Consider the following 14595-nt stretch of genomic DNA (forward strand, 5'->3'; position numbering starts at 1 on the left):
TAAGTGCTATTTCAATGATACAGGATTTAAATGCTTGCACATTTGAGAATTAAGTATTCTGGTCTGGTCTGTTCTCTTACCTGAGATACTGAATCTATAGGTTACATGTAATGGAAAACCAAAAGCAAATTGCAAGAGTTTCGCAGTCATTAAGGGTTTTACACCACTATCTTCTTTATGGAGACAAAAGAGGCTCAAAACTCCTGTAGTATAATCTTCACAATGCAGAAAAGACTGAACCTGCTTTACACCAGTTAGTCTTGACAGAAAAGATTCAGACCAAGTTACTGATCTAGGTCTGTGAACAGAGTAAAAGCAGTTGAATAAAGTTTGTTGTTGCCATGTTTTTCTTCCTTTTGAACAGCATCAACATGGGACTAATTCATGATCTTTAGAAAGTAGTTTCCAGTTAGACTGACACACAATGGCAAGCAGTCTTAGACAGGTGAAGTGACAGGAAGGAGGAAGGCTGACTTGATGTCAGTGACAAAAACTATTTTAATGGAAATGTGAAATTATTCAAAAATTTCTTCTCCCAAACACGTGAAGATTTCTCTAGTCAGATTCAGACTGCACAATGGGCTGAGAGAAGGAATCAGGCAGACGCGGTATTTTTACATACCGTGTTTTTCTAATGGCTTTTCATACCCAGTGCCTCACTTAAAGGTTTCTTCTGTCAAAGATCTGTTAAATCAGCGATGTTTCATCAAATAGTAGTTGTCAAACATGATAAAGAACTACAATAATAAAATACGTGACCAAGAGGTTTTAGCAGCCAAGGATTCAGGGAAGACTGGGAATAGGTTTTATTTCCAAGGCAGAGAAAAATGACAACAGTAATGAAGTCTGCTGTTTGTATTCAGTAGTACTAATTTTCAGACCTCTTCTATCCTAAAGTAAAACCTACACATCAGGTCAAGCAATGGACAGATGTGACAGGAAAGTCACATAACAAAGGAAACACATGACTGCTATTGCAGGACATATCTTTCAATTAAATCTTTCAAGAAACGAGACTCCTGCCCTGCTACTGATACGAGGCAACATCCCAGTCTCTCTCCCACACTAAGAGCCCACACCAGACCCAGACTTGCCTAAGCAGTTGTAGAGGGCACCTGATGTAAAAGAAGTGCAAAAATAAAAAAGCAAAGCCACACCATAAACACACACTACCAAGAGGCATTAAGACAGGAGATTTTATTTCTCAATGTAGGATACCACATGTCTTCACATTTGAACACAGACCTTCAAACCAGAGTTGCATGTACAGACATAGAATCTTTGTGTCATGATCCTGCTGATGGCCTTTCATGCTTTGGAGATGTTACCTGCATTTTGATTAACACCCATCAACCTTTGATGAAAGATGTAGTCAGATGCTGCTCAAGCTACTCCAACACTGAATAATTTGCTCTAATTTATTTCTTTAAAACTACTCTAATTTACTGCTTTACTTTGATGAAGTGGGCACTTTTGATAACTTCCCAGAATTATATATCCATTGGCTGAAGCAAAAACCCAAACTCCCCCAAAATGGTGATTCTACTGGCTGACAGAGTTCAGGGAAGTTGGGATAAGAAATAGCAACTAAAATATAAAGACAATTAGAATTTTTTCCTCCTACTAGCTAGATGATTGGCATTTGGTTTAGGATCATCCTGGTGAAAGCCTCCTCCCCTGTTGACTGAGTGCATTTTTAAGTAGTGGGCAAACATCATCAGGAAAGAAAAATGTGTGCCTTTCCTTATTCTGAAATCTACAGCCATTTTCCCCAGTACACAATGTCAGAATGAAAAACAAAGCACAGTGACTGCTAGTTAATTTTTTCTCTTCCTCTCCTTGCAAAGCCAGCTCTAAAAAAAGACACCAACCTGCCACAGAACCTTCTTTGAACTTTACATTTCCTACTAAGTTTAAACTTTTATTCTCAGATAGAAATGAAGCTTGGCTCCAGGAAAAGAAACATTTTTAAATCCTTGGTGAATAAAGATCAGGCAGTATTCACCTACAGAAACTGAAAAATGTGAAAAGATAAATGCAAAACAGTGTGTGGAGCTTGAAAAATCTGTGGTCACTGGCATTTCACATAACAATCTGAATTCCAGTAAATCAAATTTCAATTACAAAGGAAGTACCAACAAGATCACTGTCATAAACAGAGAAATAATAAACTCTATTGGGGAAACAAGAAGCGAAATTCAACTATATGAGATGTCTATTCTCATCCTTTTCTTAAAGTTTTGAGTTGAAAAAATTTGTTCAGCTATACAGGAAATACTCAGACTTTGATTCCCCACACTTCCCTCCCTGTGCAGTTCCACAGCTGCTCAGGAATGATATATTTTAGACTTGCTCAACAGCTCTTTAGCTCAAAAGCCATGTTTTGATACTTAGAATACTAATTACACAAAAACATCTGAATCACAGAATATGCTGAGTTGGAAGGGACCCACAAGGATCATCAAGTCCAATCCCTGTGCCTGCACAGGACCATCCCCAAGACGACTGGACAATGCCCTCCCCACCATGGGCCTGAGGGCATTGTCCAAACACCTCTTGAACTCCATCAGGCCTGGTGCTGTGACACTTCCCTGGGGAGCTGTTCCAGTGCCCAACCACCCTCTGGGTGAAAGAACCTTTCCTAATATCCAACTTTAATCTCCCCTGACACAACTGCAGGTTCTTCCCTTGGCTTCTGTCACTGGTCACCAGAGTAAGGAGATCCGTGTCTGTCCCTCCTCTCCCCGTCATAAGAAAGTTCTAGACTGGGATGAGGTCTCCCCTCAGGCTCCTCTTCTGTAGGAGGAGGGAAAACAAACTCTGCTTTCACGTATTTGTAAAGTTGGCAAATAACTGTGGTCATCTAGCTACACAACATCTTCTGTATTCTAGCTCTGAAATTTAGTTTACTCTTTCAATCCTTCAATTACCCTAATCATCAAGGCATAACAATCATAGTTGTAAAAAGCACATGTATTACTCTTCTGATAGGTTCCAATAATTGCAAAAATAACCTTTAAAAGCCCTGAAATTTTTAAACTGATGGAATTTTTTTTTAAAAACTAGACATTAAGAGTTACAGTGTACATTATCTTCACATGGGATTGATTCACAGTGGGACCTGAAGACTGGAAAATAATTTAAAGAATGCACACTTTAAGTGTAATGCTAATACCCTTCAAGTAAAATTATTCTTTGATATTTCTGTTTTGAAAAGAAGACACAATCAAGTTTCAACTATATTATTTGTGGCTAATCTCAATATAATCTAACAATAGTTCTACAGATAACTACAGCTCTAGGACTATTATTGCCAGCTCACCAAAACTTGGACCTTAGCAGGTGAATTTAATTCTGCATTTTGGCAGCTTTTATCAGATAATATATGTTGGTCAAAAAGCAGTTAATGAGCTTTAAAATGCTCAGTTTCTGAAGGATTCTTCTTCAAATTACAACATAACATTAACTATTTGCCTCCCTGATCAGTCTGTTTTGCTGCCAGACAATCCTGCCCTAGATACCCAAAAGAGGTGCTGGAGTACATTCATTATTAGCTTTCTGCAAAGCACTGCACTTGACAAAAAGGTAATCTTACAGGTCTGAATAATATTCAACTGTGTTTCTTTCCATATTAGATCAAATGTAATTAACCAGTGGTATGCAATAAGATGCAGAGTTAACATCCTTTTCCATCGCTGGGACCTGGTTTTCATCAAAAAGAACTACTAATAATGCAAACAGCACTAATAGGGCTGGGAAGGGCTCACTTGTCATAAGGACAGTTTGTGGAGCAAGAATTAACAGCCTCAAGACAGGTTACCTGTTCTATTCATTGCAGTCACAGTCACCTAAAATATTAACAGCATGAATGCCAAAAATGTGGAAAGACTACAGAGATGCACAGAGTAAAGAAAATTTGTCACTTAAAAATGGAAACACTAAAACAATCACCAGTTGTGGTAGTACTGTTTACTACTATAAACTTAGATTGCCTAAGTTTTCCAAATATGATATCTGGGTTTAAAAAAAAATCAAACAAAAACAAATTTTAAAAAAACCATAACAGCAAAAAAACCAACACAAATACAAATTCCAGAAAAAGTCTCAGGTGTCTGTTCTCAGAGTACCCTGCCTCCAGCTCTGGTCCAGTCTCTTTGAGATCAGGTCTTCTACCAAAAGATAAACTAATATTATTGATGCTAACGTGGACTTGCTGGTAGGGAGCAAGACCAAGGGCATGTGAAGGTCATAACTCATAAAGGCAACCTAAACTCATAAAAGTAACCTAAACCACAAATGCATGAAACCTCTCTGTAGCTTTGTTTTTCATTTTGATCTTTATACATTTTAATATGGATAATTCATAAAATGACAGAGTGCTTAACAACTCACATGTGTATCAATCATTCAAAAACTACCAATCAAAGGAAAATAAAACACGGCTCTCAAAGTTCCTTCATCTTCAGCATCTGTCATCAAAGTCATCCTCCTTTAATTTCCCAAATTTCTGGAGAGTTAGGATTTCATTTCTCAGTTAGAATTTCACCAGCTGCCTGACTCCTACAGACTAAGGCTACAGTCATCTTCTGTGTGTTATGTTGAGCTAAGGCTGATCAGCACTGTTAGAAAAACAAGTATGGACCAGCTAGGCTAATCAGGGCAAAACCAACCACAAACTTGCCTAAAGCAAGTGGCAGTTACTCCTTCTACAACAAAGTCAGGTCACTTTTGAATACATAAGTAAGCCAATGAGACACATCTTTAAAAAAAAAAAAAAAAAAAAAAAAGCAACAAAATAGTAGAAACCATTTGCAAGGGAAGTCTGATTTTTAACTTCTGCTTACTCAGGAAACTCCTTTTAAAAACATTCCTTCAGTCCAGGTATTAGGCTATACAGAGAAAATGGGACAAAATACTTTAAAAGAGTACAAATATTTAAAAGAAAAGTTATGACAAAGCTTTCTTGGTGTTTCAGTTCCATTTTTTACTTTCCTTCTTTCAATTTAAATTTCTGCCGACTGGCATGTAAATAACTTGTGAGTGATCAGTTGACCAATCAGTTCTATGAGAATCTCACAGTTTTGCCTATGCCATATTACAGTTACATCTGCATGGCTACATTCTTGCACCACACCTCCCACCTTCAGGGAAAAATCCCTACAACCTCTATGGCTATCTATGGCTGACGACAGACAAACCACTTACTAAAAGTAAAAAAGCCTGCCTTCTTACTTCTCTGCCAAGCAGTGGAAAATGTAAAAGTATCTATAAATGCACAGCAGTAAATATCCCTATAGCAGTCACACTAAACAAACTTTTGCAGGTCTCCAGCTTAAGGTATTTCTGTGCTCAGTGACATCCACATAACTCTTTAAACTGCTTTGCTGTGAACTGTACTAGGGAACTGATCTGATCTGATCTGATCTGATCTGATCTGATCTGATCTGATGCAAACAAAACCAATTTATATACACAAAAAAAAAGAGGGAAAAAAAGTGTAACTTTTTCCCCAGTCAGTTATCCATTTCAATTCACCCCTGCACCATTACACTACTCTAGGATTGTCACTGAATCATTATTTAGTGAAATCACAACTTCATAGCTACTGCCAGCTTTTAAAAACTGCAGTGACCTGGCAGTTCAAGAAACAGACAGGTACCTCTCCACACCAACCCAACCAACAGAAGCAAGTTCAGCCCTGGCACCAGAGCAGAGAACAATCAGCCCAACACCAAGAAGGCAAAGAACCAGACCTAGAGACCTGGTCTAGCCTTGGCTTTCAAAGAAGAACCAGTAAGATCCTAAAGATATGGAGTAGTGATGATACTAAGATTTTAGAAGTATTTTTAAAAGGTCTGGCTGTGTGGGCACAAGTCTGCCCATCTCAGAGCACTCTCTACAAATAAAACTGTGTTTGTATATTTGGAAACTCCACTTTGCTCAGCCTCTGAGGGTCTGATCCATTAGCACGCCCCACTACCTCTAGTCACAGCATGATGCAAAAACCATTCCATTTGTACAAGCAGAAAGTCACATGCAATTTAAGGTTTTAGGACTCCAGAAGTTTCCCCAAGGTGCACATCCAGAACTGCTGCAGCCCTGATTTGAGCATGTGCAGACATTTCAGACACACTGACCAGGCACCCAGCAACCACACATGCAACACGTCTAATGCACATCGGCAGTGAGCACCCACCAGGCAGCAGCCCTGGAGGCATCCTTCATGCAAAATGCATCAACACTGCTGGCAACAAAGAATCCAAACCTTCCCTCCCGCTCAGGTGAGTACCATAATGGCTACAAACTGAATCAGGTTCTGGCAACAAAGAATCCAAATCCTCTCCCCTCTGCGCCAGGTTCCATAATGGCTCCAAACCGAATCAGGTTCTGGCCCAGACCTCTTGCCCCAGTCCTTCTGTTGCATTGTTACAAAACAGTGCAATGCCTGAAACAGAGGCGCAAACCTTGCTCTTTAAAGATCCTCCAGGGACTTTGCTTTTCTTCATCCCTATTCTTTCATATCCCACTGGCTGCCTTGGATGCTCCCTAGTGAGCACACGGGCTGTTTTGGTACCGATCCCTCAGAGCTCTGGTAGGTTTCTTAATTCTGAAGTCAAGTGGGTAAAAAAAGTTAGGCATGGAGATGTTAGTCTAAAGAACAGCAAAAAAAAAAAAAAAAAAAAAAAAATCTTTTTCTAAATTGGTTTTCACATGGCCAGAGTGTAAGGTAGATCTCCACGGGGACTTAAAGAGTGACCATATAGGCCAGCACAAAAACACTTCTGGCAGGCTGCCTAGGCATGCAAGGTATCATAAATATACAAATCCAGCTGATGTTTAGGGATCTCACATATGCCCAACAAGAGGAATGTGATTAGTCCTGCAACAAGCTGTATTTCTTCTGTTTCTTCACTAAATGCACATAGTTTAGTGTACATGCAGTCACTTTGCCACTCTCTCTCTCTCAAATGTTTATTTTTTCCCTCTTCAGAGAAAAAGAAAAATGCCAACAACCCATTCCTTGTGAGCAATTTCATCCTTTAGCACACTGGATTTTGTTCAGGTCAAGTAACATTTTTGGTAAAGAATATAATTGCAATTGCCTGTTTCTAAGATCTTGTAAATAGCATGACATTATTTTAAAAACTGCATTTACAGTGTTCCTTTAAGTGTTTTAACACAGCTTCAGCTGAAATTGCTTTATTCCAAAGCAATTGAATATAGAGTATTTTTATAGGGACCTCTTTGTCTCTCTGTAAATGACTGAGATACAGATCCTTTCCAGAAAGAGGATGCATCAGAAAACATGCAACCTTACATTTTACTAGCCATAGTTATCTAGCACCATGAAACATCAGTTCCTGAAGATTACGTTGTAGCTAAAGCAAAACAGCATGATTAGCAGAGTAAAGTCATGCCTAGAGGCCTTATGCAAGATTAAGTTTGGCACCATACAAACACACAGGCTCTATTCAGTATGGTAAAGCCATTCTACAGCCAAAGCAGAGGCAATTCCATAGTTCAAAAGCAAAAATTAAGCTAAAAATCAGCGGCACATTCATTCCATTTTCCAGGAAATTCAGTATCACATACCTCCTTGTCATACTCCTTGGACAACATAGACAAATAAAATAGATACAGGCCTAAACAAGCTGGTCAGAAGACACATTGTTATCATTCAGGGCTGTAAGCTTGGTTACATTACAGCTCCAGGAGTGCCTTTAACACGTGGTTTGAGGCACACTTCCAAGAGCTCCTCTACCCTCCTGCGACACAAAGCTGCATAGAAAGAGCAGATTATTTCCCAGTGTGATAAAATCCAGACAACTCCAAATTCGTTTCAGCAGGCATCACAAAAGACAAGGTATACACATAACTGCTGGATCCAGCAGCCCTCTCCTAGGCCATACATGAAGCAAAGTCACCCTGCAATTCCTCTTACAGGGGTACCATAATGGAAAGGAACAAGTTCCAAAAACCTGCCAAAACCACTGGCAGTTGCAACATGTGATGCCATCAGTACCTAACATATTGAAGACATAAAGCAACCTCTTCCACCACCTCCTCTTGTCCCCACCTTGCTCTGATAAGGAAAGGTGGAGTCAGAGAGGAAATAGCAGCACAAAGACACAGGTAAAATCAATTGAGACAAAACCCCCACTGTAATAAAGATTCTTTTCAGGGTAACTCAGTGTCCACTGCAGCAGAGAGCTGCATGGAATTTTTCCACAGCAGAATTGCTCCATGAGTGTCTTTCCTGGGATTACCCTTGCCAGTGGGCCCTGTTGCATGCTGTGAGTCTTGTGAGACTGGGACTCAACCAGTTCTCCTGAGGGTACACATCACAAGCAAAGATCTAGGCAGTAAAAGAAACCAAATGAAACCAGACACATAAACTGTGACAGGCAGGACAGTGGAGTAAATGACTTGGTTTCTTCTCTCTTTCAGATGCAGCCATCAGTCATGCTACTTTGTACTTAGAAAAGGTCTGAAATTATCAGCACTCATACAAATTCAATGTCCCTCTATCAAGCAATTTCTGGTCTCTTAAGAAATCAAGATGCAGTAATAAGTCATAAGCAGCATAAATACATGGTTTTTTTCTGAGGGGAAAGTGGAAAGAAGAGTCTTATGATACATATAAGAATTTACATATTTCTGCACAGATCCAAAATGTAACCATGCAAGAGCAAGCACTGCTGGACCTGTACAGACTAGCAACAGGACTTTTCATGTGGATATTACACAGTGCTATCACCTCCAAAAAACTACCATGGCACCACCATTAAGTGCCATAACACTATTAAATCCATAGTACATAAACTCAGTGGTGCTTCAGGGAAACAGATTGCTCTCTCCTTACTCACCAACCACTTTTCTCTCCACAACTGATCTCACTGAGTGGCTGGAGCCTGTCCACAATGGACTACTCTCCTTTCAAGGACACAGGAGCCCATCATGATGCCAGAATCCCTCAACTCTTCTTTTCTGAGGGCCCAACAAATCCATGTCCAATGCAATGCAATTCTTCTCTTCCATTTGGCTGGAGGAAGGGAAGAATGGCACGATTGAGGGCAAGAAGAGTGAATTTAATCTGTTCCCAGGCACACTCCATGCTACTGCTAGCACAGGAAAATGAGCGCGGAAGAAGGAGCTGAACAAAGAGGCAAAATGGAGCTGAATGATGCAAAAGGGACACACTGGGTGTGCATGGCAGCAAAATAATCAAAGTGGCATGGTTCTGTCAGCATCTAACAGTTTTGGCATTGCTTGTAATCATGTTTATTTAGAACTGCATTGCCATTGTGCCTGCATTTCAATCGCTGCTTACCCAAACCTCACTAATTCACATCATCCAGGGCAGGCACTGGATCCCTTCTGCACACAAAAAGGGTTGTAGAGGCAGGGCCAGTGGTATCAACCCCTCACAGAACTCCAGTTAATACAGCTGAGGTGATGCATCCTGCAGGACTGGTGTGTTCAGTGTGACATGTCTGACTGTAGTAACACCAAGATATACAAGGAGCCTGTGCCTGGGCACTAGCTATTTTTGATATGACAAGGTTTAGGATTTTAAAGGTAGATGTGGCAGTAACCAGAAACAACATTTAACTCCACTGATACAGCTTCCATAATAAACAGTTCCAGAAAAACAAAAGAGAAAAGAGAATTAAAAGAAAAGTTAAATACATGAAAATTGCATAACCAATTTTCTTTACCTTACATTACAACTATCCCAAATATTGTCACATAAGTCAGCAACAAATCTCTTTCTGTTACATTATTGACGTGGTTCTGACAGTCTTAGAAAGATTTACACATGCACTTAAAATTAAGCATGCAAGCAAGTCCCATAGGGTACTGATGTAAGGTTCATGCCTTCACTTGAACAGTCATTTTACAACTAGCTTTTTAGCATGCAATGTTCACTTTGTTCATAAGACAATAATTTTAAGGTAACTTATACTTTCTGAGTAGTACGGGCAGCCAGTACGTGCCCAATGGAAAAAAGTTCACACATGACACACAAAAAAACAATTACATTAGAAACAGAGATATTCCACAGTATTCAAAAATCAACTCCTCTATGATTATTACACATACCATACAATTACAGAAGTTTATTCACATGCTAACCACAGCAGAGATAAAGTTTAATGGTGCTCATGTGCTTCCATGCTAAGCCACTGTTTTTACAATTTACTAGACTTTGATTATCTATCAAAATTACTGGAGTTTGGAATTTTCATTAATGCAATTTTTAACTGTTTTGAACGTAGCTTAGTGGTTATGAAATATAAAGATTAAAAATATGATATATACTAGCTCCCATTACAAATATCAATTTCTGACCTTAAGTTGAACAGACAAAGTAGCATAGTAGCAAAGGCAAAATCAACTACAGAAAGAAGTCTCATTGAGACATACCTTAGGACCTCCCGCTGAAAATATGTTTATATTTTATCAAGCAGTAGAACTTTAAAAAGACAGCAAGTCACACTTTGCACATGCATGAGACAACAGCTATGCCCAGAACTTGTAGCAGAATAGGGATCAAGGGTAACTGACATTCACTCAACACAAACATTTAATTTTGCTGTAAAATACACACCAGGTGAACAGCAAGGGGCATTTGCTAGACTAGGTAAATTCTCTTTAGAACTATCTGGCTAAAGGGCAGAAAAACAACATTGTGATTGCATTGTTAAACACTCAAAATGAAGAAATAAGCAGGGCACTCTATGTAAAGCATTAGTGCTTTGTACCTGCATTACCATAAAGATGTTCCACATCACCTCTTTTTTTGCACGATGCAGAAAAAGAAGCCAGCACCTAGGATGGTAATTTAATTACCAAAGGGGTAAAAATCTGCTGGAAAATCTCACCTCTGGTTTTTACTGGAAATTTGTGTGAATATAATTTATAGCAGAGTTTTCCCAAAACAGTTTCAGAAAATGTTTTCAAAGTTTCAGGCACTGATGTGTAACATACATTGTTTAAAATGCTGTGTAAGTTGGAAACATTGAGCTGTATACAATGAAGGCAATTAAATCAGGCTGTAGTGCCCATTTCTTGATACCTGAGTGCTTAACTATGCAGCCTTAACAGTATCCCATTTGGGTTTTCCTTTTGAGAGACTGAATTCCTAGAGTTTGCTTAATATGTCAACATTTGAAATCTTGCAAGCAAAGACCAGTTACATTCAATCCCAAAGACTCATATGCCTAAAAGGGTACAATTAAAAAATTAAAGGAAGCGGTCATGCAGGATACTGGCAAGGAAAAAGTACTAAAGAAATTTAAGAAAAAGCATTTAACTCACCAGTCCATTGTTTGGCTGAGGTGAAAAAGGCAAACATTACTGAGATGCATCAGTGAGGAAGTTAGAACACAAATCAAGGCACGTGCCTGCAAGCACATGTGAATAACTTCAGGCCCAGAAGCTCTTTCCGTGGTGAAGTTATTCACATGTGTAATTGCAGAACCTAAGCTCGGATGTTACCCTCAAAGTACAAAATGCTATGTACATTTTGCTACTGACCTCAATATAAAAAGAAATTTACCTGTATTTAGCTGTTTCAGCTGAAGAAGACAAAACCCCCTTGAATCCCATAAGGTAATGTAATTAATCCATTCTAGCTGCCCACAGTTCTAGTTTGTTTGTTTGTTTGTTTTTAACATAAGTCTCTCAGAACGTGTTTAGACTTATATAAAAACCAGAAGCCCTCCTTGGAAGCTATGTGAGGACTGCATGAGACCCTGGGGTACAAAGAGCTTATCTCTGCCTGCGATACACCAAGAATGCCTATGACATGACAATTAAGCCATTATTCTTTTTATTGGGTATCTCTCTGCCAAGCCTGATGTAACCTGACATATACAACATTCAATTAAGTGTCTCTTAAAGTGCTGAGTCTTTCCAACATATGCTTGTGTAGATTTTAGGGATCTGAACTGTGCAAGAAATCTAGCTTAAGGAAAAAGGACACCATGCAAATGTGTAGCATGGAGCACACGTGTCTACCCGATTAGACAAACACTAACTACACATTAAGTATTTTTAAGTATATGCGACTAGTATAGGTTAAAATGGATTGCAGATTACAAACCACTGCTTGGAGAAGAGAAAATAAGTAAAAGGTTCAAAAAGCCAGAGAACAGAACACTTTAAAGTCTTTAAACACCAATAGTTTGGTAAGATGTAACCAACATGTGTGTATGGACCAGTGGGAAATCAAAAAATTTTTAAAAGGCTAGATAGGTCAGCTTCACCGATTCACAAATAGTGAACACAAGATTTGGGGATGACTGCTTTATATACACTAGGAATGAGGAATCAAATATTGCTCAATCCACTAAAAGAGCATGCAGTTCAGATAACCTATGTTCTTACTGAGAAAGGTGCTGACCAAAGCAGCTCTATCATATCCTAGCTAAAATAAAGGAGCACACGACTCTGGCCACACTAAGCCATGCTTTGAGTTGTTTGGGGAATTTTTTCCTCAATGATTTTTTCCTCAATGTCAGTTTCATCACTGACTTCAATAAAAGGACATGGACTAATTTCTTTTTGAAGTGTCAGTGTTCAAATATGAAACTTAATGGAAGCAGTAAGTTTTGAAACACCAACACTACATCTCATTTTATCTCCCTTTAGATATGGCCTTGATCCAGCTAATGACAATTTTTTTTCTGGGATGGGAGTACATTACTAGGTGATTAAATAACATATTTCAATTTGTTTATCCTTCTGATCAGCAAAAAAAGCCTAAATAGCAGGTATCCACCTGACAGGACAGCACTGAGAAGTAAAAATCCTTGGAAATGATGACCAGATGTGAAAACAGAAGGCAGAAAAAGGTACACGGAGAAAATGGGAGAAAAAGCAGAAAGGGACAATCGCGCTAAGGCCTGCAAGCGGGGCAGGGCCAACATCTGTGCCCACTGCGGGACCTGCCAGCCGCCGTCCCGAGGTGCCGCTGCATCCCCCCGTCCGAACAGCGGTGTGTGTGTCTGTCCGCATGCACAGCACGTGTGTACGTGTGTCTGTATGCATCTGTGCGCTGGGGAACAAGGCGCTCGGCGGGGCTCTCACTGAGCACTACCGGGCCCAAATGCGCTTGGCGGAACCACGGCCGGGCCAGGGCACGGGCGCCCGGCGGGGCAGTGCGGGGCCTCGCCGGGGAGAGCGACACCGGCACCGGCACCGACACTGACACCGGCACGGGCCCCGGCCCCGGCCCCGGCCGCGGGAGGCGCCGTGCAGTGTCATTGACGCCGATGATGCACCGCAAGGGGAGCCGAGGCCCGCTGCTCCCGGCGCGGGCAGCTGCGGATGCTCGCCGCGCTGGCACACAGCCCCACCGGCCGGGGGCCGCCCGCTGCCCACCCCCCGCTCCCCGGGGCCGGCGGCGAGCGGCCGCCGAGCCGCGAGGAGGAGGAGGCGCCACCTCGGCTTTCGTCAAGGGCAGGCCCGAGGACAAACCCGGCAAGCGCCCCGCCGCGGCCCCTTCCCCGCCGCCCGCCCGCCCGCCGGCGGCGGTGCCTTACCTTGGCAGCCATGCTGTGCCCGGCGCGGCCACCCCTTCCCGTCCCTTCCCTTCCTCCGCTCCCCTCCCTTCCGACCGCGGCACGCAGCTTCCCCGCCTGCGCACCAGCCCGCCAGCGCCGGCCGTCACCGCTCGCTCGCACAGGCGGGGATGGGGCGCCGCCCCCGCCCGGCCCCGCCGCGGCCCCGTGATCGCCCGGCACGGTCCGGACCGGCCCTGCGGGCTCCGCGCTGGGCGCCGGGCGAGGCGCCGGGAGACGCGGCCTCGGGCGCCGGCGGCACGCCGGCCTTGCGGGGCGAGCGCCGCCTCATCCCCGTGAAGGGCCCGGTTGCCCTCCTGCTTGCTCCACGGACACGGCTGGTGGCCCGGCGGGCGCACGGGGACGCCGAGCTCTTGCGGCCCTGCAGCCGCTCCGCCCGCTGGAGACGGGACCGTGTCACCAGCTGGTGCCCCCGGGGAATGCCCCCGGCGCGCTCGGGGGACACCGGGGCGAGCAGCGGAAGGATGCCAACACCTTCACATCAAACCCCGCTGTCCTGCCCAGCGCTGTTTTCTTCCCCTCAAGGCAAGCTGCTGCTCGAGGGATGTCTCAAACAGTTGCAGCACCCCCAGCCATCATTCTGGGATGTCCCAAGAACGAGCTGTGCCTTCAAACCAGATTCTGTCAATGCTGTGCTAGTTTCTATCAGCATGAAGGTGACGCACAAGCAGCCCCGCCGCAGTCCAGGGCTGTTCCCAGGGCCGCCACGAGTGCGGCAGGCTGAGCCTCCCGGGCGGCTCGCACTCTGCCTGGCACAGCCTGCCCGGGCACGCTCGGCCGTGCCCCGCTGGGGATGCGGGCCGTGGCTGCCGCCGGGGCTATCGTCAGGCTGCCAGCGCCCGCTCTGGCTCGTCCGGGGCTTCTGGGGGGATTTTAGGACAGACTGGGATTGGCAGTGGAGGCAGGGAGCTTGCAACGTGCATGTAACTAAAAGGTTGCTTGCAAGAACAGCTCCAGGGCAAGTTTTCGAGTTAATAATGATGTATCAAGTTAGTCATAGCTTTGA

The 14595-nt window shown here is 42.8% G+C and overlaps 1 protein-coding gene across 3 annotated transcripts in view; it reads right to left on the bottom strand.

The window, feature by feature from the left end:
* The window catches only part of SLC25A13 (solute carrier family 25 member 13), a 99058-nt gene extending 85421 nt beyond the window's left edge, over positions 1 to 13637 (bottom strand). The window contains exons 1-3 of one of the 3 annotated variants that reach the window (XM_063151789.1): positions 13551 to 13577; positions 11323 to 11337; positions 7594 to 7608 (exon numbers count right to left, since the gene is read on the bottom strand). In XM_063151789.1, the coding sequence (XP_063007859.1) occupies positions 7594 to 7608; positions 11323 to 11337; positions 13551 to 13562 (42 nt within the window). In that variant the 5' untranslated portion in view covers positions 13563 to 13577. Of the gene's footprint in view, positions 1 to 7593; positions 7609 to 11322; positions 11338 to 13550 lie in introns of all 3 variants that reach the window. The other 2 variants (XM_063151799.1, XM_063151808.1) reach the window with 2 other exon arrangements.
* Positions 13638 to 14595: the final 958 nt, after the last annotated feature.

Source organism: Melospiza melodia, chromosome 1, assembly GCF_035770615.1.
Source record: "Melospiza melodia melodia isolate bMelMel2 chromosome 1, bMelMel2.pri, whole genome shotgun sequence".
In the NCBI taxonomy this organism is placed as follows: Eukaryota; Metazoa; Chordata; class Aves; order Passeriformes; family Passerellidae; genus Melospiza; species Melospiza melodia.